Source organism: Myotis brandtii, unplaced genomic scaffold (assembly GCF_000412655.1).
Source record: "Myotis brandtii unplaced genomic scaffold, ASM41265v1 scaffold115, whole genome shotgun sequence".
NCBI classification, from domain to species: Eukaryota; Metazoa; Chordata; class Mammalia; order Chiroptera; family Vespertilionidae; genus Myotis; species Myotis brandtii.
In genome coordinates, this window is record NW_005353967.1 from 6245020 (window position 1) to 6266520 (window position 21501).

Below are 21501 nucleotides of genomic sequence, written 5' to 3' on the forward strand. Positions count from 1 at the left end.
AGGAAAGGGAAATAAAATTTATATATACATGCAATATATTTTTACACCATCTTATTGTTAGGGAGTACTGAGTGTATCACTTTATCAGAGTGATGGGTACAGTAACGTCAATGTCATGGGTGTTCTGCCTCAGAAAGTCTAAATGGCATTCAGCAGGAACATCAGTGGGGTTGGGAGGGCCCTGCTCCCCCTCCCTCGGAGTGCGAGGCTCGGGGTCACCTATGGGGGTGCTGTCAAGGCCTGGCCTGCAAACCTTTAGTGAAACAGCTAATGTCTGTCTGCACAATGCTCCTCATGTGTTCGCTGTTGTTAACATTGTTGTCAAAAGTGATAAATAAAGTGTTAAATGGTGGATCTCTTATCCTCAAAGTGTATGGTCTGGACCGGCAATAACATGGGCACCAACTTCTAACATGGGACAGGCCCTGGGAGGGGTCCTGGGAGGGGGTGCAGAGCCATGACTTCCAGGGCAGAGAGCCTGCTGTCCCTCACCCAAGAGAGAGCCTTTCACTCCTCACTTAGGTGACCACTGACTCAACCCTGTGCTATGTCAGAGATTTTTACATTAGCAAATTTTGTAATTAACCACATTAACAATAAATAAGCTTAAAAATGATCTGATGACAAGAAATTCCACCCACATATTTTTGGTATAACACATTTTCTGGCTAAGTATAAAAACTGGTGCTTCTGGACACAACCGTGACCAGACAGGTGAATGGAAGGACACCTGAAGCCCAGAGACCCCTCTATGGGGGAGACTCGATGCCCCCCTGACTTCCCCAGAGTCCTGACCCACACAGCTACACACAGCATCTTCTCCGAGGCCCGTTCTTCTTCCTCAATCAATTAAACATTGTTCTAAAAAATTACTTTGTTTTATCAAAGAAAGCGAATATTACATAAGATATAAAGTTTTCAAACTAAAAAATCTAATTTTATGCCTTGTTATGACATAATTTTCAGAAATACACTGTAAGCAAGAGAGCCAGAGCATGGGTAGATATTTGTACTGTAGGATGTTAATATCACAAAACGTTTTTATTTTTTATGTTTCCCACACTATAAATATTACTTTTATTAAGTCCTGGAACTTACTTTTTTCTGCTCACCAACCATGGTACATAGCTTGTATTATAAAAGAATTCAATGATAAAATCAGTTATAATTTATGAAGAGCCACTTTTTAGAACAATGTATTCATTTATTAAATAAGAACTGCTTATTATACAATAAATTATTTTCTTTAATCATCATACATAGTTCTCTTTTACATTAGGCAAAAAAACACAAGATTTTTTTTAATCTTAAGACATTTGATGAAAAATTAACAAACTGTCTTAAAATATGTCAGTGTTTTGTCTCAAAACATGTGAAGGGCCTGGATTAATCCTGTCTTTTTAGAATGTTTTAGCAAACTGAACTGTGGGCCCTGATTACATTTCAGAAATCACAAAATAACTGCAAACAGAAGAAACAACTCTCATCAACAAATACACCAGGTAAAGAAAACACACGTGCACGCCACACTAGGAAGGTCAGGTTTAGGAGCAGCCACTGAGGCGGGTGCTGCTGACTGGGAACAGGGCCATGGTCTTCTTGAGCTCCTTGTAGCTCCAGTGTAGCTGCTCCACCTCCGCCCTGTGCTGAGCCCGCACCTGGCCCAGCTCCTGCAGGAGGTGCTCATTGGTGCTGACCAGGGAACTGGAGAGAACACAGGGCAGCCATGTCCCGGCTCTGCTGCTGTCCTCTCCAGCAGCATCCTCTCTCACCTGGCCAAGCCTGCCTGTTGACCCCACATGCCCCAGCCATGCCCAGGTCCACGAACTTGTCCCCTCCTGATCTCTCCTGGCGACTACCCATCTGCCCCTTGCCTCCAGAGTGGGGGGGGGGGGGGGGGGGGGTCTGACTCAACCCCTCAGCCATCACCTGCCCTGCAAGCACTGGCGGCATCCATGAAATGGATCCAACTCAGCATGAATAGATGGATCCCTCAATGCTCTGGCCATGCATGGTTTACTGAAAAGACTTGTCATAGTCTATGGCCAGCAAAACAATGTTCTAATTCTAGAAAAGACTCCACACTGAAGTATTTCTAATTCCCAGTCAAATATAAAGGACCCTTTAAAAAATCCTGACATTGTAACAGTGTAATAGTGCAATTGAAAAGTCCTCATTTTTAAATATTGTTAACCATTTTTAATTATAGAGGGGACTTCAGAAAGAAAGTGGTGTTGTATTTTGCCAAAGTGCGCTACTCACTTGGTCAGCAATGACTCAAGCACATTTGTGGCATCACAAGAAATGGGCGAAAGCAGGGCCATTTCCTCCACACAGGTCTCCCCACTGACAACCCCCCATGCAGGTGGCAGCCCTGTTTGCTTGGACCACAGAAACAGCCACTGACCAGGCGGAGGCTCAGAGTGGACACCTCCTGGTGAACCCCACTCCACTGCACTTAGAGGCTCTGCACCCTGCCTTGTCCACATTAATCCCACGGTGCCAATACCTTGTGACCTGCCACAGATGGGCCGTAGGGCTCCAGGGAGTGATCTTGCCTTGCCTGCCACTTCCCTGTACCGTGACTGTGTCTCATTTCCTTCCTTCTGCTGCTCCATCTAGTCTCAGTTTAGTCCCACCTCCCAGGGAACACAGACCCGCATCATCACTCATCATCACTCACATGCCCCTCACCTCTCAGAATACTGCAGCAGAAAGAAAAGCTCATGGAAGTGCCAAGTCGCACAGCAACACATGCGGGCCCAGAACACTGGCCACCAGCAGCTGCTGCTCCTGCACCCTCCACTGCTCAGCTCCACAGCCCCCACCCCCACCCCACCCCGGAACCTGTGGCTCTCCTGCAACATCTGCGTGAGTTCCTGGACCCTCCCTTGCCTCGGCTCCATGCCTCACTCCTCTCCCCGCCCGCACCTGTGGCTCTCCTGCAGCATCTGCGTGAGCTCCTGGACCCTCCCTTGCCTCGGCTCCACGCCTCACTCCCCTCCCCGCCCGCACCTGTGGCTCTCCTGCAGCATCTGCGTGAGCTCCTGGACCTTGTCGTAATGTTCAAGGTGCTGCTTCAACTCCACAATTTCACCCGAGAGCCTCTTCACATTTGTTTGAAGCCCTGATAAAGAAAATAGGTAGTACTATTTAGTGAAATTCATTTAGACATTTGGAACATTAAAACAATTCTAGAGTTTAAACTGGACCTGGGACACAAGAAAAAGAATACAGCTTAGAAAAGATCAATTTTTGTAAGGAACTCAAAGGCAGGGGTGAACACATCCAGCCATGTCTACCCCAGGACCCAGTTCTGGCTCCCTCCCGGGGGCTGAAGCTGCGGGGATCTGCCCTGCAGATATCCCTGAGGAACCCACCCCTGTGTGGAGGGCCGAGTGATGACAGAGGTGGGCCTCAGAGCCTCTTTTCCACAGAGCATCAAGCTCTGGCAAGGGGAGGACCTGAGGCTTTCAGGAGAAGCAACTGCCAGCCATTGGAAGCCCAGTGTGGCCACAGGTCTCTGGTCCCATGTCCAGCCATGACAGAGCATGTGCCTGTATTCCATCTATAGGGTGTTGCCTCTCTTTGGGTTTCCTTCTCAAGGCAGGAGGGTGCGGGGGAGAAATTTACTATTTATTGGCTCCTAAATCCAAACCGAGGATAACCAGGATACAAATAACTCCACATGTAGACATGCCACTGCCAAACCACACGACTGACACTGAGAAAGCCAGTGCGGGAAGGTAATGGGCAAAGGGATGCCAACACTGACAGCGGGTCCTTCTCACAAAGATCACCCCAGCGATGGAGGGCGTCCTCCTGCACTTGGACAAGAAAACCTTACTCAGAATCTGTGTCCACCCAAACCTCCCTGGAGGGCATGCTGAGCCTCTGGGAAGAGGGCAGTGGTGGCATGAGCCAGAGCTCAGTACCCTACACTAGTTGACACCAAGAGTAACTAGATGACAAGACAGAACCCCACAGACAGCACTATAGCACCTTGTGACCAGGTAGCCTCAAGACCCCTAACGAGGCAGCCACGGCCCTGCATGGTATCCACGTCTGTGTGGGTGCACTTAGCAGTGGGGCAGCTGACCTGAGGATGGAGCACCTCCAAGTGTCCCGTTTTCCTGGGAAATCCTCGTAGGCTAACTACGGAACAGGGCTGGCATGAGGGGTTCAGCCTCCTCTAATGAGATGAACCCGGGGTGGAGTGGGAGGTGTCCTGTGTGGTCTGAAGGGGCTGGAGCAACCTATGACCCCTTGGGGCTGACCTGCCTAGTCCCTCCTAGAACAGGGCCATTCTGCAGAGAAACAGATGGTGAGGGGTCCAGGGCAAAGGAGGCCACTACATTTATCTGTGAAGTTAGAGAAGCTGTCTGCCCTGCTCCTTCTAGAAATTCAGAACAGACTTCACTTTACCATGAACAATAGAGACGTACTGAGGTCAAACCCCACAAAAGTTATGGTATGAGCACAACAAAAGCCACACCCAGAACAGATCAAAACCACAACGGTTTCAGAATGAACTAAAGTCAGAATCAGACAACGTTAGAAAGGGGGTGGCTGAGCTCAGGCAAGAAGGCAAAATGAAGACTGAACTAGAAGGAACCCAAGAGCAGTGAACATGCCAATGACATCTCAAAGAAACAGAGGGTACAAAGGGGGAAGGTTTAAAATAAAAATTCAGCCCTAGTCAGTGTGGCTCAGTTAGTTGGGCATCGTCCAGTGCACCAGGAGGCTGCTGGTTAGATTCCTGGTCAAGGGCACATGCCAGGATTGTGGGCTCTATCCCTGATGGGGGGCGTGCAAGAGGCAGCTGATCCATATTGTGCTCTTGCATTGATGTTTCTCTCCCTCTCCCTCTCTCTCTAAAAATCAAGAAACTATTCTTTAAAAAGAATTAAAAAAAGAGAAGTCTGTGAACAACTCTTACCACTCAATAAACTAGCCCAGTAAACACAATGGGCAAGGACAGACCAGGGCAACTCTCTGTGGCTGCATTCATGTGACAAAGGCCACAGTAAGTACTTGGGACAGAGGCCACATGTAAGGCCTTGAAATAGCTACTATCTGGATCTTTAAATAAAAGCTTTTGGATCCCTGAGAGGTGAGAATGGGAAAAGATGCTCAACCTGTCCTTCTTCAGTGAAATTAAAACTTTCAAGAGACCCCATTTCACCCAGAGACGGTTACCATGGAAAACATACCACCAACACCTCCTCATTCTAAAGCCCAGTATCTGAACCTGAGATACTGAGAGTGGGCTTTTTTTTGTAAAATGGCAAAACAGAATCAAAGAAGTGGAGAGAGGAAAATGAAAATGATCTGGGTCTGGAAGGTACAGTGATCAAGGAGAAAGGCCACTGCGCCTGCTGGGGACAGACAAGGCTGAGCAGAAGGCTATACCCTGCACACGCCAGGGGCAGACAGGCTGGCACCACGGTCCATGGCGCCACAGCCATGGGATGATCCCTGAGCTCCTAAGGAGTCAAAGGACTGGAGCAGTGAGGACCTGTCGGAGCCCACGGGGGAGGCGCCTCTCCCTCAGGCACAGCTCTCCTTCCCAATACACCTGAGCGTGCCATGGGCAAGCATGCACATCATTCATGAGCCAAGGCAACTCAGACTAACCAAGGGTGTGGGCTCCAATACCCATTTTACATTATCTGCTGTTTCTTAATTCTGGTAATAATTTAAAATAAGCCTCATGAGTGTTTGAACACGTACATTTCACCAAGTAGTGGTCCCAAACAGATCATAAACTCACCAGTGATCTGCAAGTTTAACGCAGCTGAAGCATCTGCATTTTTTACTTCTCTTTTCATGCTGCACAAGAGAGACTTTAAGCTACTATTCTCCTCCAAAGATCTGTCTAAATGTTGCCTCAAGTCATCCTAAGGTCACAGAACAATACATTTTAAAATGACAAATCAATTTCAACAAGATGCACATAGAAAATTAAATAAAATCCTTTGAAATAACCAGATAGTAGTTTCCTTTTACGTATCAGAAATCTGAATCACAGTGTGAAAAGCTGTACAGTCACTTGTCACATAACAACAGAGATATGTTCTGAGAAATGCGTTATTTCATCATTTTGTGTACACAAACCTAGATGGTACAGCCCACTGTACACTGGCTACAAGCCTGTACAGCATGTTACTGTACTGGATAATGCAGGCAACTGTAACATATGGTAAGTATTTGTGGGTCTAAACATACCTAAACACAAAAAAGGTCCAGTAAAATATGGTATAAAAGAGAAAACATGGGCCCTAGCTGGTTTGGCTCAGTGCACCAAAGGGTCCCAGGTTCGATTCCAGTCAAGGGTTGTAGGTTCGATCCCCAGTGGGGGGCATGCAGGAGGCAGCCGGTGCACCAAAGGGTCCCAGGTTCGATTCCGGTCAAGGGCACATGCCCAGGGTTGTAGGTTCAATCCCCAGTGGGGGGCATGCAGGAGGCAGCCAATCAATGAGTCTCTCTTATCATCAATGTGTCTATCTTTCTCTCCCTCTCCCTGCCTCTCTGAAATCAGTCTATCTCTCTCTCTCTCTCTCCCTGCCTCTTTGAAATCAATAAAAATATATTTTAAAAAAAGAGAAAACATGGTATGCATGTGTAGGGCACTTACCATGAACCGAGCCTGCAGGACTGGAAGTTGCTGTGGTGAGTCAGTGAGTGAGTGGTTAGTGATGGCCTAAGACATTATTGTACACAACTGTAGACTTTATAAACACAGTACATTAGGCTACACTAATTTACAAAAAATACTTTTCCTTCAATAGTATATTAACCTTAACTTACTATAACTTTTTTACTTTATAAACTTAAATTTTTTAAAACTTTCTTACTCTTGTAATAACACTTAGCTTAAAACACAAACACACTATACAGCTGTACAAAAATGTTTTTTCTTTATATCCTTATTCTATAGACCTTTTTGCAAAAAATGTTTTGTTTTTTTATTTATTAATCTTTTTTGTTAAAAACTGCGACACAAACTCACACATTAGGCCCACACAGGGTCAGGATCACCAGTATCACTGTTGTCCACCTCCACATCTTGTCCCACAAGGTCTGCAGGGAAATAACAGGCATGGAGCTGTCATGTCCTACGATAACAATGCCTTCTTCTGGAACACCTCCTGAAGGACCTGCCTGAGGCTCTACTTGAGGACATCACTCTTTGTAGAAGTATGACCATGGTGGTTTGCTCAGCCTGCTTCCTTTTTCCGTCATAATTTGCTTGTAAGCAGACAATGCACCATGGGCATTCTCTCTATTAATGAAAAAGTTTTGGTGTTGAGGCCCATGTTTTCTAACCTTTTAAGGAGCTTGCTGAGGTCTGCAAAAGCTTCTGCTTAACCCTGCACTGTGAATTTTCTTGGGGGTTCTTCTTCATCTTCTGCAGCTTCCTTTTCTCTTGCTTCTTCTTCAGCTATGCATTCCTGTTCCTGTTCCAACAACTCCTCAGTAGTCGGTCCCACAGCACCACCTTTAGGAGCTCCCCAATGTCATCCATAGGCACACCCTGGTAAAAGCCATTGCCCATATCACCACAGCCCTGGTGATTTTTACAACTTTTGTGCTATGATATCAGGGCAGCCATGACATCACTAGGTGATAGGAACTTTTCAGCTTCATTATAATCTTATGGAATCACTGTCATATGTGCAGCCTGGCATTGACTGAAATGTCGTTGTGTGGCACATGACTGTAAGCATGCATCTTCCCTGTCAGCAGGCTGAGGCCTGTGTCCTTCAGAGAGGACAGGAAAAGGGGTAGTCCAGCTTACAATGGAGCACCCACCTTCCCATGTTCCCTGGTGAGGGGTGTGCTTCCCATGTTCCCTGGGGAGGGGTGTGCTTCAACAGGAGCCACAGCGCTGGTGCTGAGGGGAACAGATGTAGTGGCTGGCTACTCAAACCCTACCTCCTCCAAGAAGGCCCATGGTCACCACAGCAAAAGTACAGGCAGAACCCAGGCCTTTATGGTCCACCTGGGCAGGTAGCCTCCCTCCAACTTTTTAATATCCCATATAGAAGTGAGATCATGCAGTTTGCTCTGCCTGACTTACTTTACTTAACCTGAGGTCCATCCATGTTGTTGCAAATGGCAGGATTTCCTTTTTAAAAAAAGGCTGAATTCATGTTGTATATACATATGTTCTTTATCTACCTATTTTGTTGAGAAGTTATTTTTCTTAATCATGAATTAACGTTGAACTTTGTCAAATGCTTTTTCTACACCCATTGAGATGATTGTGTGGTTTTTATCCTTCAGTCTGTTAATGTGAGGGGTGTGCTAATTTGCATATGTTGAACCAGCCTTGCATTCCAGGGGAAAATCCCATTTGATCATGGTGAATAATCTTCTTGATGTAATGCTGAATTCAGTTCTCTAGTATTTTATTGAGGGTTTTACACTTGTGTTCATCAAACATATTGGCCTGTCGTTTTCTTTCTTGTGGTGTCTGTCTAGCTTTGAAATCAGGTGATGCTGCTTCATAAAATGAGTTTGAGAGTATTAGCTCTACTTCTATTTTTTGGAAGAGTTTAAGAAGATTCAGTATTAATTCTCCTTTCAATGTTTGGTAGAACTCAGCCGTGAGGCCATCTGGTCCAGGGCTTTTCTTCTTTGGGAGCTTTTTGATTACTGCTCAGTCTCCTTATTTGTTATTGGTCTGTTCAGGTTTTATTTCTTCTTGATATAATCGTGGTAGGTTGCATGTTTCTAGGAATTTATCCATTTCTTCTAGGTTACCTAATGTGTTTGCATATAATCATTCATAATAGTCCTTTCTGATTTTTACTTATTTCTGAGGCATATATTGTAATGTCTCCTCTTTCATTTCTGATTTTGATTCTTCTCTCTTACTTTTCTTAGTCTAGCTAAGGGTTTGTTGATTTTGTATATATATTTTTTCAAAAACCCAACTCAGTTTTGTTGATTTTTTCTATTGCTTTTCTATTTTCTATTTCTGCTCTGATCTTTATTATTTTCTTCCTTCTGTCAACTTTGGGTTTACTTTGTTTTTCTTTTTCTAGTTCTAAAAGGTTTAAATTTAGGTTGTAAATTTGAGATCTTTCTTCTTTTTTAATGTAGACATTTAAGTGTGATGGTCTTATGGTGAGGTTACAAAGGACAAGGGCATCCCTAACCGCCAGGAGTCTTAGGCTCAGCTAGTAGGCCCAGCTGTGCTGGCTCTGTTGCCCTTTGGTGCCACCTGGTGGTGGAAATTCCCTCAAGTCCAACAGGACACCTGGGGTCCTATGACTATTGCAAGCAGGACAGGAGCAGGAACCCTAGGATCACACAGCTAACTGGAACCTCTCTCCTCAGAGGTCTGGGGCACCTGGGCCAGGGAACATGGGGCCACAAAACCCCCACTTTAAGCCCAGCTTCATCTTCTCTTGTCTCTCCCACTCACCCTCTCTCAGAAGAGAAGGCAACCAGTCAAAAGAGGTAGAGCTGGGAGAAGTGGCGATGCTTCCATCTGCAAATTGCTGTTGCTGTGGGGTCTGGGAGTGATACAAAGTCAGGCCAGAGTCCCCCCAGGTGGGGAAAGCCTGTGGGGAAGGTTTGTGATCCTGGAAGGGAAGAGGAGCCCCAGTGCTGTAGCCCGGCAGCAGCTAAGGGGAAGTGCAGAATGGAGAATCTCCCCTCATTCTGTGAAGTCAAAACAATGTTTTTACCCCATCTGTGAAAAGGAAACGCAAGGGGTGTGGCTCACCATCTCTTTCCGAGTATTATTGAGCTCCGACACAACCTCACTCATCTTCTCACTATATTGCTGCTGTTGTTCAACAAGGTGATTTTGTAAAGATTTATTTTCAAGAGTCAGGTAGTTAATTTCTTCACTCGCAGTTGTCGAACTGTCCTGAGTTGCTGTAAAATCTTGAACAGATGACAAAACATGTCTTGCCTGAGCTAGAAGTAAAAATCAAGTATTATTATTGCATTTATGCCAAAAGAATGTGTAAACAAAATATGGTCAATACATTTTGAATAACACACACTACATGCCTTAAAAACACAGATAGGCATGGCGACTGGCAAAGGGACGAAGGTACCACTGACATTACCTTCACTCAGGCTGTTTTACATCCAGTCAAGCATGAGAGGCAGAAAAGAGCAGAAAAAAGTTTTGTTCTTGAGAAAAGGTACCCCTCAGGAGAAGGCTACCACTAGGATGGTTGGGCTGAATGCCCTAGCAGCCCACCACACTCCCTTCAACAGCCCTGCTGCTACCCCGAGAGGGTATAGATTTATGGGATCAGCATTCTTGGGGCATCCTAATTCTGAAATGCTCACGGGAGGTGTGGCTAGGATGGCAGCTTCAAGCAGGGCCCAGGGGATTCTGAAATGCTCACAAGTCTCTGGTGTGGCTAGGATGGCAGCTTCAAGCAGGGCCCAGGGTCTCTCTGAAAGGAGAGAGCTGGCAGGTCCCCACTCCCATTGGGACACTGAACATTGCACCGCAGACTGAGGAGGAAAGAGGTGTCTCACTGGGGATGCAGCACCCTGGTTCACATTCTGACTCTGGGTGACGGGTCCCCAATGTGCTCTTGCACCCAGGCATCAGATGGAAGCAAACCAAAGTCCTCTCAGGGGAGGGGCCACCCTCCTGGACCTCAGTCATTCCCATAAAAATTTAATTTCCATCAAAATCTTGGCAAATACCAGTTCAAAGAAGACAGTAGCAGCTTTTTAACCTCTCCAAATCCCCACGTGAAAACAAAGCCATGAGAACCAAATACCTGCGAATGGCACTTCCAACAAAACCAGGCAACGAGGCATCTGCCCAAACACCAGAGCCAGTGGCTGGGAAAACCAAAAGCTACACCTTATGGGAGCCCCCAGTTACTGAGAGGACACTGTCAGGGTGCTCCCTGCAGTGCAGCAGCCACAGTGACAGCTGATGAGGAGGGTGCAGCATGTGAGGAACCCAGAACCCCATGGGAGAGCAAGTACCCACTAACACAATGCTACCCAAAGGGTGGGCCTGCACGTGGCTCTGAACCAATGAGCTGACTGTCCCTTCCCAACTCACCCAGGAACACCTCGTTGCTATGCAGGGACTTGCAGCCACTCCAGTACCTGTCCACCAGGTCGAGGAGTGATTCTAGGAGTGCCACCCCCAGGATGGCCTTCCCAGGTGGCACAGCTGAGAGGAGTTTGGGAGACACCTGCAATGGAAACAAAACCATGACACAGGATTTCAGTTCCTGAAACACAAGGCTCCTAACACCATATGCCAAGGGAGCACTGCTCGGCCCAAGTTCACACCAGGGGCGGGACAGCCCATCTCTATATATAAAAGCCTAAGTGACTGTTAAGACTGAATGACCGGAATGACCGGAACGACCAGAACAACCGGAATGACCAGTCGCTATGACATGCACTGACCACCAGGGGGCAGATGCTCAACACAGGAGCTGCCCCCTGGTGGTCAGTGAGCTCCCACAGCCAACCTCCTGTGGCCAGCCAACTCCCACGGCCCTTCCCCCTGGCCAGCGGGCCCTCCTGATAGGCCCCAATTGGGGGGCCGGTCAGCCAATCTCCCAAGGTCCCTCCCCCCAGCTGGCTGTCCCCCCAATAGGCCTCGATTGCCGGCCAGGCCAAGGGACCCCACCTGTGCATGAATTCATGCACCAGACCTCTAGTATCCTATAACTGGTCAGCATGGTAGCACTAAGGCCTGGCACCTTGCTGCCTAGAACTGAGGCTGAGACCAGCCCAGTGAGTGTTCGGCACAAACCCCTCCATCAGAAGCTGAATTCAGACACTGGGCCAGGGTGACAGGCATGAGTACAGAGCCAAGGTCTTCAGGGTGGACACAGTGCAGTCACACACATGAGGAGCACGGGCTGTGCCCTTTCCATAAGGAAGACCACCATGAGGTCATAGCTCAGCCGAGAGGAGAGGGAGCCCTGGACAGCACCCCCTCCTATAAAGTCCCAGCTCCACAGCGAGTACCCAAGTCTGCGACGCAGCTCTGCCCCTGGTGCTGTCCCCTGGCAGACAGGAAAGGCCTGAACACATCCCATTTTCCTTCCTTCCCTCAACCCGGACAGTGAGAGACTGCATGTAAGAATGGATGACAGCAGGCCCTCTGTAAAAGCACACTCTGACCCACAGCCTGCAGTGACCAGCCGGGAAGCCAGCCTGCCATGTCTGGGTCCCAGTGCATGGAAGCACATTTCTAGCAAAATAGAGAGGTGACAAACACCAAGGAAAAGTGCATTTAAGAGCTGTATTTATCTTGGGATCACAGTTAATGCTGAAAATAGAAGACATGGTGTTACCAAAGACAGCAGCCCCTCAACTAGAACATCCAGTCACCCTCAGCTCTCTGCTCACCTCCCTGGCGCCACTCGTGCTGTGGGGCCTCTGCTCTTCAGACTCAGACGCCTCCAGGTGAGAACAGGTCCTCTCGCTCCTGCTCTCAGAGCCGTTCTGCCTGCTCAGACTCTCCTCCAGGCAGCTGAGACATTCCTGGTCTGCAGGCGCCTGGAATCTCCCTCCAGGCATTCTCCGCTTCCTGTACTTTTCAAGACCAGGCAAAGGATTTAACACCTTTTGTGTTGACAAACTAGTCGTCTGAGAAGTGGAGGTTGAGTTCTCAACGTCTATGCAGTCTATAACAGAGGGGAGAACACAACCTTCATCAGACCAAGTTCTCTGGGCACAAGGGTACCTGTGCACGCACTGTGTGTGTGCATGTGTGCACATATGGAAAATCCATCAGAGTGACAAGACTGAAGTAATAACTTTAACAAATTAATTGACTGATGATTATATGTTTTCTTGCCAAAATTATGTATAACAAAGATGAGTAAAAACCTAAAATTTTGGAAATTAGAAGAGGACTCAACAATTTGTTCCTTTAGGAGATTCTGTTAACTTTAGTACCTGGGACCCTCCCTACCTCAGGGGACATGGCCCCACATCTGCTGACAAAGAGAGTGTGTGCGTACATACATAAGGACACACATGCATCTATACATGCACACATGTACATGCACACACAGAAACATGCACATACACACGTACACAGGGCGGGGCAAGCGTACAACAGAGCAAATGGGTCAGTGCTGACTTTGGGGGTCTGGATGATGTAGATATGAAACTTCCTTATTCTGCCGTGGCAGCCTTTCTGTGTTCACTCTGGGAATTCACAAGGACTACAGGTCAATAAAGAGGTCTAAAGGTCAAGCACATGCGCCTTGTGAACAAGGTGAAATGATGAATTCTGACCATCAACAGAAATGGAGGTCCTGTGCACCCATACACCACAGCATCATTATGAAGCCTCAGGATATAGTGTAAAAGCAACCAGGACAATGAAAGTAGAGAATATAATAGGGTGTGTGTTACCTGGACTCAGCACTACACCCTGCTCTGCAGTGGCCACAGGCAACCTGGGCAGGTCATCACCACAACCCACCCCAACTCTGAAGAACTCACCTCAACAAGCCTCAGGAAGGTGCTAGGTTCACTCATATTGGGAAGTTTTCTGACATTTTTGTCACATGTGTGCACACAACACTCTCAATTAACTTATTAATTTTCTTCATCATTAATTTTTAAAATACAGCTATTGTCATAACTTGGGCCCTTGCAGTTATAAGAAACTGTACGTGTGTGAATGAGAGAGAGGGAGAGGGAGAAAAAGTATGTGTGTATGGTGTGTGTGTGTGTAGAGAAAAGCAACAAAGAACTCACAAACTAGGAATCTGAAATATGAATATTCTAAATTTTTTTATCCTTACCCAAGGATATGTTTCCATTGATTTTTAGAGAAGGAAGGGAGAGAGAGAGAGAAGGGGAAGGAAGGGGAAACATTGATGCAAGAAACATCGATCAGTTGTCTCTCACATGCACCCTGATGGGGAATCGTAGGAGGGGACGCTCCAACCAACTGAACCATCCGGCCAAGGTGGTTGTATTCTAAATTTCAATGTATAAGGTTCTTTCCTAAGACATTTTAGAAAGTTCCACAAACAAATAAAGAAAGAGAATAGGAGAAATAGACATGATTAAGAAGGAGTCAACGGCGGTTGTTGCGTGAAATTACCTGGGTGTGGGAGGAAGTGCACATGATGTCCGAAGGAGCAGCAGGCCTCGGGCTGGTCTCCCTGCTGGGGTGGGAGCTCTCCACAGTACTGCTTCTGAAGCCTCTTTTCTGGACAACATCCTCTGGAGCTGCCTTTTCTCTTCTCATGGCCCTTCTTTATGGAGTCCCCACACTGGTGCTGGACTAAGTGAGGACTCAATAGATGTCTGGATTCTATTTTATTAAAGAACATTTTAAAAGTTTTAGTTCATTAAAAATTACATTTTAAGCTTCTGGCAGTGTATTATATCTATTAAGTGTATCAATTAAATAAGAAAAAGATGACTGAGAGGGTTAATAATGCAACCACCAAACCTGTAGTGAGTCTAGCAGTCACTGCAAACATTGCTAACAGGAGTCAAGACAGTGCGGCATCGATACAAAGACAGACATGATGACAGATAAAACAGCATCCAGAACCCAGAGAGAGACTCAGGTTAACGGAATTAACAAATGTGTCAGAGTTATTAAATGAGACAAAAGACAGCATTTTCAACAAATGGCACTAGCACAACTGGATATATGGGGTGGGGGTGAGGGGGAGACAACCTGACCCATCGCTCACCACGGTCACAAATCCACTCTAAGCGTGGAGGAGCACAGACCTGAACACTGGAACCTGAGGACATCTACACGTCCACAGGAGAAAATCTTCACGAGCATGGGACAGACAAAGATTTTTTTTTTCAGGGCACAAAAAAAGCACAAATCATATAAAGAAAAAACTGATAAACTGGACTTTATTGAAATACAAATTAAAACCACAATTAAATATTAATATTTACTCAAAAGAACAACCAGAATAAAAAAGACTGAAAATCTAAGAGCTGGCAAGGATACCCAAAGAGCAGATGTCTTTGTGCCAGCAGGTGAATCCTGGGATTTCAGCCCAAACTTACACCTCAGCCTGTTGTCGTCTTCATGAAAAGCTCTCAGAAACTCATAATGGAGGAAGAAATGGTGCTAAAGCTTATACAAAAGTCCAAGTGGGAAAGAGTCCCTGGCACAGTAATGACATTCACACATGCACTGGAAGGCTTCACAATGAGCTTGCCAGGTTTAAAGTTCTAAGCCGTCAGCCCGAGCTCTAAGTGCTCCCTGACGCTAAGTGAACACCCCCTTGTGACTGACACAGACGCCCGTTCCCCTAGCCACAGGACATGCTATCTTCTTGCCCACTTGGACATTTTACCTCCTCCCTACAATTGGAATTGATCTGAGGAAGAATACAATTTAAACCACCATGTAGTATATGACTATACTCGACTTAAATACATGACTTTTTTCTTTTATAATTCTGTAATCCAAATTACTGATATTTACAAGTTCGCAGGACTTCATGAAGGTTATACATTTAAAGGTAAGCTTCCTAAAAAGTACAACTGTGCCCAGAGCAAGCTGGACCCGCTGGGCCTTCGGGTGGAGCAGTGTACCTTGGGAACTATGGAAGTCATCCTCTTGCTCCTTCTGGCTGGAACTTGTACTCCTAGGAGGGTTGCTCAAGTCCCACTCACACTCGGCAATGAGGTTCAGGACGGCCTCGTCATCCGCATCCATGACTAAGCACTTCTTGGCTGAGGGGTCAGTGCACTTAACTCTGGAGTGGTGCAGCCTGCAAAGAAAAGCCACCTCAGTGCTGTCGCTCCAACCCGAGCAGACCCTGTGCGGGGACACGAGTGTGAAGAGCTCTTGGGAAGAGCAGGTGGTGTATCTGCGGGAAATGGCTCTTGTGCCTCTACTAAAGTGAGGTCGAGGAGGGACCCAGCAGGACAACTGGTGATGGAAAGCAAGGGTGTGTGATGTCATCACACCATCCAGCATGTGCAGAGTCCCACTAGGGTTTGTTCAAGAACAAAAGTATGGTGTCAGATGTGTGTGAGATTTATTGGGACGATCACTCAGTAAGTTATGTAATGTCTAATCATTGGGATGTATACCTGAAACTAAAATAATAATGTAGATCAACAGTAATAAAAAATGATAAAGTGTTAGGAAAAAAAAGGAAATAAATAAGCAAGAATTCTTTTTGTTGGGGTGGAGAGATCATTTGACTCTTCCCCTAAAAGTTGGAAATAGAAAAAAAATTTAATAAATTACTTTCAAATAAATTAATTTAATTAAATAAAAATATTAACTCTCCAGCTCTTTACAAAAAAAGTTGGCTGACCTCTACATATAAGGGATTTATAAATAAGCTAAGGCATAAAATGCAAGAAGAAAAAAAACCTATTAAAAACTTCAGACAAAACAAAATGGTGTACAAGGAGTGAATAATCCTAGCACATTATAAGAAACATAAACAGTTTATTGACTTTTGCCTTTAGAATCAACCATACACAAAGCATGAAGACTCTTTATGGCTTTAGAACATTTAAATACTATCGACCCTGACAATCTAAAATTAAACATAAAGATGCAGATGGCAGGAGCGGGAAGGCACAGACGGGCACAAATGGGCACGTGCTCCCACAGCCCCACCAGAGCAGAGCCTTGAGCACTGGCCACAGGGCACTGAGCAGAGAATACAGGAGGGCATAGTCCACAAACTGTCACCACGGGGTGGGGAGGGGCTATGGCAGCTGTCAGGTCCTGCTTCAAGTGTGCACACCCAAAAATGGCAACTAATGTGTATTGTCCGGGGACGAGGAAGGAAGCAGAGACAATCACAGAAGTGAATGAAGTGGCTGCTCTGAGGAGTGGGCCGGGCAGTGGGGAAAGGGGACTGTTGCTTCTCATCACAAGTCTTCTGTGCTATTTATTTTACATGTATTAGTTTAATAAACATTTCAACATTAAAAAATAATGTATAGAAAATGTGGACAACAGAGAGAGAGACTCCGTCCCACTGTCTCCTTGAGTCCCAGCTGGTATCCGGGCATTTTTCCTTTTCCTGCATGTCTGCCCTTTAAGTGGCGATCAGAGCACAAAAACATTTACATGTGTGAGTTAATACACAGCTTTATATCCTTTAGTCAGTCATTCTATGAATAGATAAGCCTGATCACCACTCGTGTCCATACCTTCCACTTCTGCAAACAGCTGGGAGGCTTTGTGTGGAGTCGAGTGATTCCTCTGAAGCAAAATGCAACTGGGATGCCTTCCGCTCACTCTCTCTCACGGGACGGTCATCTAGAGAGAAATGCCAGAGAAATCAGCAAGCACCACCATGAAGCAGGTGCACCTGCCGGCACCCCATCCCGCCCTGCAGCGCACCACACATGACGGGGCTGCCCCGACTTGTTCCGGGCCTTCTGACCCCGCCACAGCGTCCCCCATAAGCCCTGAGTAGACCCAGGAAAGGGATGCTGGGCTCTGGTGGCTACAGGCGGCTTCTCAGGGATGCTGGGTGCTGATTCCAAGAGGGCTGCCCTGCTCCCACAAAGCTCACTCCTCAGACACTGCTTTGGAGGCAGGCTACTGCCGCAGGAAAAGAAATACACAACCAAGTTCACACATGCACATCCTTCTGGGCTCCCTCCCATCAAGGTACATTTTGGGTGCTGCATGAGGTTCTCGAACCACACGGAGCACACTAAGAATCTCTGGTGTGAGGTTTCTGAACACACTGGAGAGGAGACGGCCTAGCTGTGTGTGTGGATCCTCAGGACTGGGAGACAGAGATAAGTGTAAACTGTCCCCACATGTGTGCTCTGGCCGGAGGCCTCTGCTCAGCCACTCCCAGGCCTGCGATGACTTTGAGTTTCAATTATGATCCTTTTTCATGTCTGAAAATATCTTTCCCACATGGCAAGACTCTCATTTCCCTTCTCTATACTAACATTAGACAATTCTGAACCTAAAACTTTTATGACAAATGATTTAAGACTGAAGATTGCAAAAATTTCCCATAAGAATTGTAATGCTTCTGAAAAAGAGCCAAATTCAACTATTTATAAGTTACTTAAAGTCAAAAGTTAGAACAGAAGCACTTATTCCTCCAAAATATCTAAAAACTAAAATGAAACATTGAAATTCTAAGTAGGTTTGACCCTTTGGGGGTCATTCATACCCACAGCCCAGCCCTGCTCCCAGGCCCAGGCCGTGCAGAGAGGGGACTAGGGGATAAGCTGACACGCATGCGCTGTTGAGATGTGCATACATTCACTCACAGCCAAGAGATGCAGAACATGGGTTTCTACAAACACTGGTTGGAAGTGACAGGACAGTGGCAGTGGTCTGCCTGCAGCTCAGTATTTACCACAGGGATAGTGGTAGAGCAATGTCTTCCCTGACAAATGCTGGCCTGATGTGGGTCTCACTTTGGTGTCCTTAGGTCAGAACACAGGAGATGGAGATGCCTCAAATGCATGCCCAGCCTCGCCGAGAAGTGAATGGGCCTGCAGATTGAGGACATGCTGTGATCACTGGGGCACATGACCACACCCTTCAATCAGATATTCCTGCACCACAGCTACCCACCACTTACCACCGCCCTTCACACAAGAGACTAAGGGTCTGAGGCCCCCTCCCTCCCTTCCCCGTGACCTGCATGTCAGTGCATCCTGGACTCATGCTCCAGCTCTCCCCCCTTGAAGTGCAACGCGAGGGAGCATCGGAAGCGCCAGTGGCCTCACTGCTCAGGGCAAAGACCCCTCCTGGTAGGTGGTGAGGCAGGTGGGAAGGCATTGATGTGGCTTCCCTGGGTGTGATCCTCCCAAATGGACTTGTCCAGTTGGCAACCTGCAAGCTCTGCCTGTGAGGCTGTCACAGAGATCCATTTTTTAAGAGACATGGGTTAATAAGCCTAAATGGTAGCAGTACCTGCCAACAGAACACCCTCTCTCATCCCGGTCACCTGGGGGAGGGTGTGGCACAATGAACTTCTAGTCCTGGATTTCTCCAGGTAGATGCAAAGCCAGTAGAATCCAGCTGTCCACCTGGGCCTGAGACGATGCCCAGGGGCCATGCATGGAAACAGGGCACCAGAAGTTCAGGAACAGGCCCAAGTCAAACAGCTAGACAGCGAAGCCAGAATGAGTCTGAGCAGTACAGCCCATGCCGGTGCTCCTGGTGTCCCGGCAATTTTCTCTGGCCATGGGGCTCCCTGGCACCTTCCCAGGTGGCTCTCCTACAAGACCCATCTTGTAATACAGGGACTCATGCCATCAGAGTAGAAAGTAACTTCCCTTTTCAGGGAGATCAACAGTGCGATGGATCTGACAGTACCAAACACCAGTCAGGGCTCTACTGAGCAAGGGTGTGAGCACACCACACCTACCCAGCTGCCTGAGCTTCGGGAGCATGTGCACAACAAAGAGGCGGTAATCAGACTCATTCTTCACCACCGGGTTCAGTCGGAAGTCCACGTCCGTGAGCTCAGTCAAGCAGTGGAGCCGGAACACTTCTGCTAGCGAGGAAATGCAGTTGTAGTAGAGATTGAGGCTTTCCAATGCAACCAGGTACTGAATGCCCTGTTAACAGGACACAGTGTTGAATGAGTTTATGCTTTTTAAAAATAAACACATAGAAAAACGGGCCACCAGTAGGAAGTGATCAACGAACTTAACAAATGCACTTATAATTTATAGAAAGAGCATAAAGATGAAATGTGTTCTTGTCTATCAATTTCTGTCCTGCACACAGTGATAGGACTGTTCAGGGAGGTTCGCAACAGTTGTGACTACTAAGGACAGCTGGCAGGTACCACGCTAAGTGATTTACACAAATAACTTCATCCCATTGCACACAACCCTACAGGGTAAGCCCTACTACTGCTCCCATTTCACAGATTAGAAAACTGAGGATTGGAGGCTGAGAGATGAGCCAGCACTGGGTGCAAACTGGATTATAACTTGCCTGACTCTGAGCAGACTCCTGACCCCCATGTCAGGGGCGCTAAAAGTACCATGATCCAGGGCAGTGATGTCCTGCCTTTCTTTCAGGCAAGAACCCCTCTCTATATACACCATTTGCCATCACCTGGGTAACTTCTCACTCACTCATCAGGAATGAGCCCCTGCTAGGTCAGACCCCCTGCAGCGAGACTGCACTAGTGGCCCTGCCATTCAAAGGCCTGCAGCCACCGAGAGGCAGACTATAAACAGAGGTGCAGTGCAGAAAGTGGCTGAAGAAAAACACAGCTGATAGAGGGATGGAGAGGGATGGGCACACACACATAAGTCTTTTGGGCTTTATTTTATTCCTTTAAAGATACAACGGTCTTCATCAGAGAGTTACAACTTTTGGCTGGCAAAGTAGTAATGCAATGCATAAGAAATATAGTTCATAGTAAACACAAGAAAAACAACCGCACACTTAAATCATTGTTAAGTATACAGTTTACAAGTATTATAGACATATTTATAAAACATTGCATTTTTAATTATAGTTTCCACTGCTATTAATAGGAATAAATTTTCCTTTAAAAAACAAAGTTAGCCCCACTAGAGTGGCTCAGATGGTTTAACATCATCCCATGCACCGAAAGGTTGCCGGTTCGATTCCCGGTCAAAGCAAATACCTGGATTGCAGGTTTGATCCCCAGTCCGGGAGCATACGGAGGGCAACTGACCAATGTTTCTCTTTCACATCGATGTTTCTTTTTCTCTCTCTCTCCTTCCCCCTCCTTAAAAAAAAAAAAAAAAAAAAAAAAAAAAAAGACGACACAAACCTAAAACTTACCTCCAGACTAACCAAGGAGTTGCGTGAGAGATCTAAAGATTTTAGACCTGTTAAACTCATCAAAGAATTTCCTAGGTGAGTAATCTTTTCTTGGTAAGTTCCAGGAATAGATAATGACTGAAGTTCAGCTAAGAAAAGAAAATTGTGAGATTTTAACATTATTTTTTTAATTGAAAATAAATCATCATAAAAGCGAGATACCATAATCTCAAAAACAAGAATTGCATATAAAGTTTCAGCTTATGTTCTCCACTAAAAACGCTACACAGAAAGATATGCTCAGCCCGGCTGGCATAGCTCAGTGGGTGAGCATCACCCTCTGAACCAGGAACCAGGAGGTCACAGTTAGATTCCCGACAGGGCACACACCCTGTTTCAGGCTCGATCCCCAGTGTGAGGCGAGCAGGAGACAGCAGATCAATGATCCTCTCTCACCAATGATTCTCTCTCTCTCACCAGAGATGTTTCTATCACTCCCTCCCTCTCCCTTCCTCTCTGAAATCAATAAAAAAAATATTTAAAAAAAGATATGCTCAGAAATATAAAAGACAAATCAAAATAGAAAACTAAAACTATTCAAGTAAACCACAGGGAAAGCAGGAAAAGGGAAACAACACAAGAAAAACAAAGAGAACAAACAGAAAACAAATAATAAAATGGCATAGGTAAGCCCTACTCTCTTGATAATTACATTAAGTGTAAATGGTCTAAACACACAATAAAAGACAGAGATTGTCAGAGTGCATTAAAATGAA

At 46.3% G+C, this 21501-nt stretch overlaps 1 protein-coding gene across 1 annotated transcript; it reads right to left on the reverse strand.

Annotated features, from left to right (window-relative positions):
• On the reverse strand, positions 1–20926 carry CEP72 (centrosomal protein 72kDa). The gene is made up of 11 exons (XM_014548629.1): positions 20747–20926; positions 19344–19536; positions 17146–17254; positions 15559–15737; positions 14087–14299; positions 12370–12647; positions 11060–11195; positions 9740–9936; positions 5774–5900; positions 3016–3127; positions 1–1704 (listed from the first exon to the last, which is right to left on the reverse strand). The coding sequence occupies exons 1-11, from the start codon at positions 20903–20905 to the stop codon at positions 1545–1547; spliced, it is 1863 nt and encodes a 620-aa protein (XP_014404115.1). The 5' UTR covers positions 20906–20926; the 3' UTR covers positions 1–1544.
• Positions 20927–21501: the final 575 nt, after the last annotated feature.

What these genes read in the sequence shown, in the direction of transcription:
- CEP72 (XM_014548629.1), bottom strand. Translation starts at nt 20,905, where the DNA reads ATGTTAAAATCTCACAATTTTCTTTTCTTAGCTGAACTTCAGTCATTA. An exon ending in ATAATACTCGGAAAGAGATG is followed by an intron (nt 5,901 to 9,739) that starts GTGAGCCACACC and finishes CTGTGACCTTAG; the next exon opens with GATGACTTGAGGCAACATTT. An exon ending in GTTAAACTTGCAGATCACTG is followed by an intron (nt 3,128 to 5,773) that starts GTGAGTTTATGA and finishes TTTCTTTATCAG; the next exon opens with GGCTTCAAACAAATGTGAAG.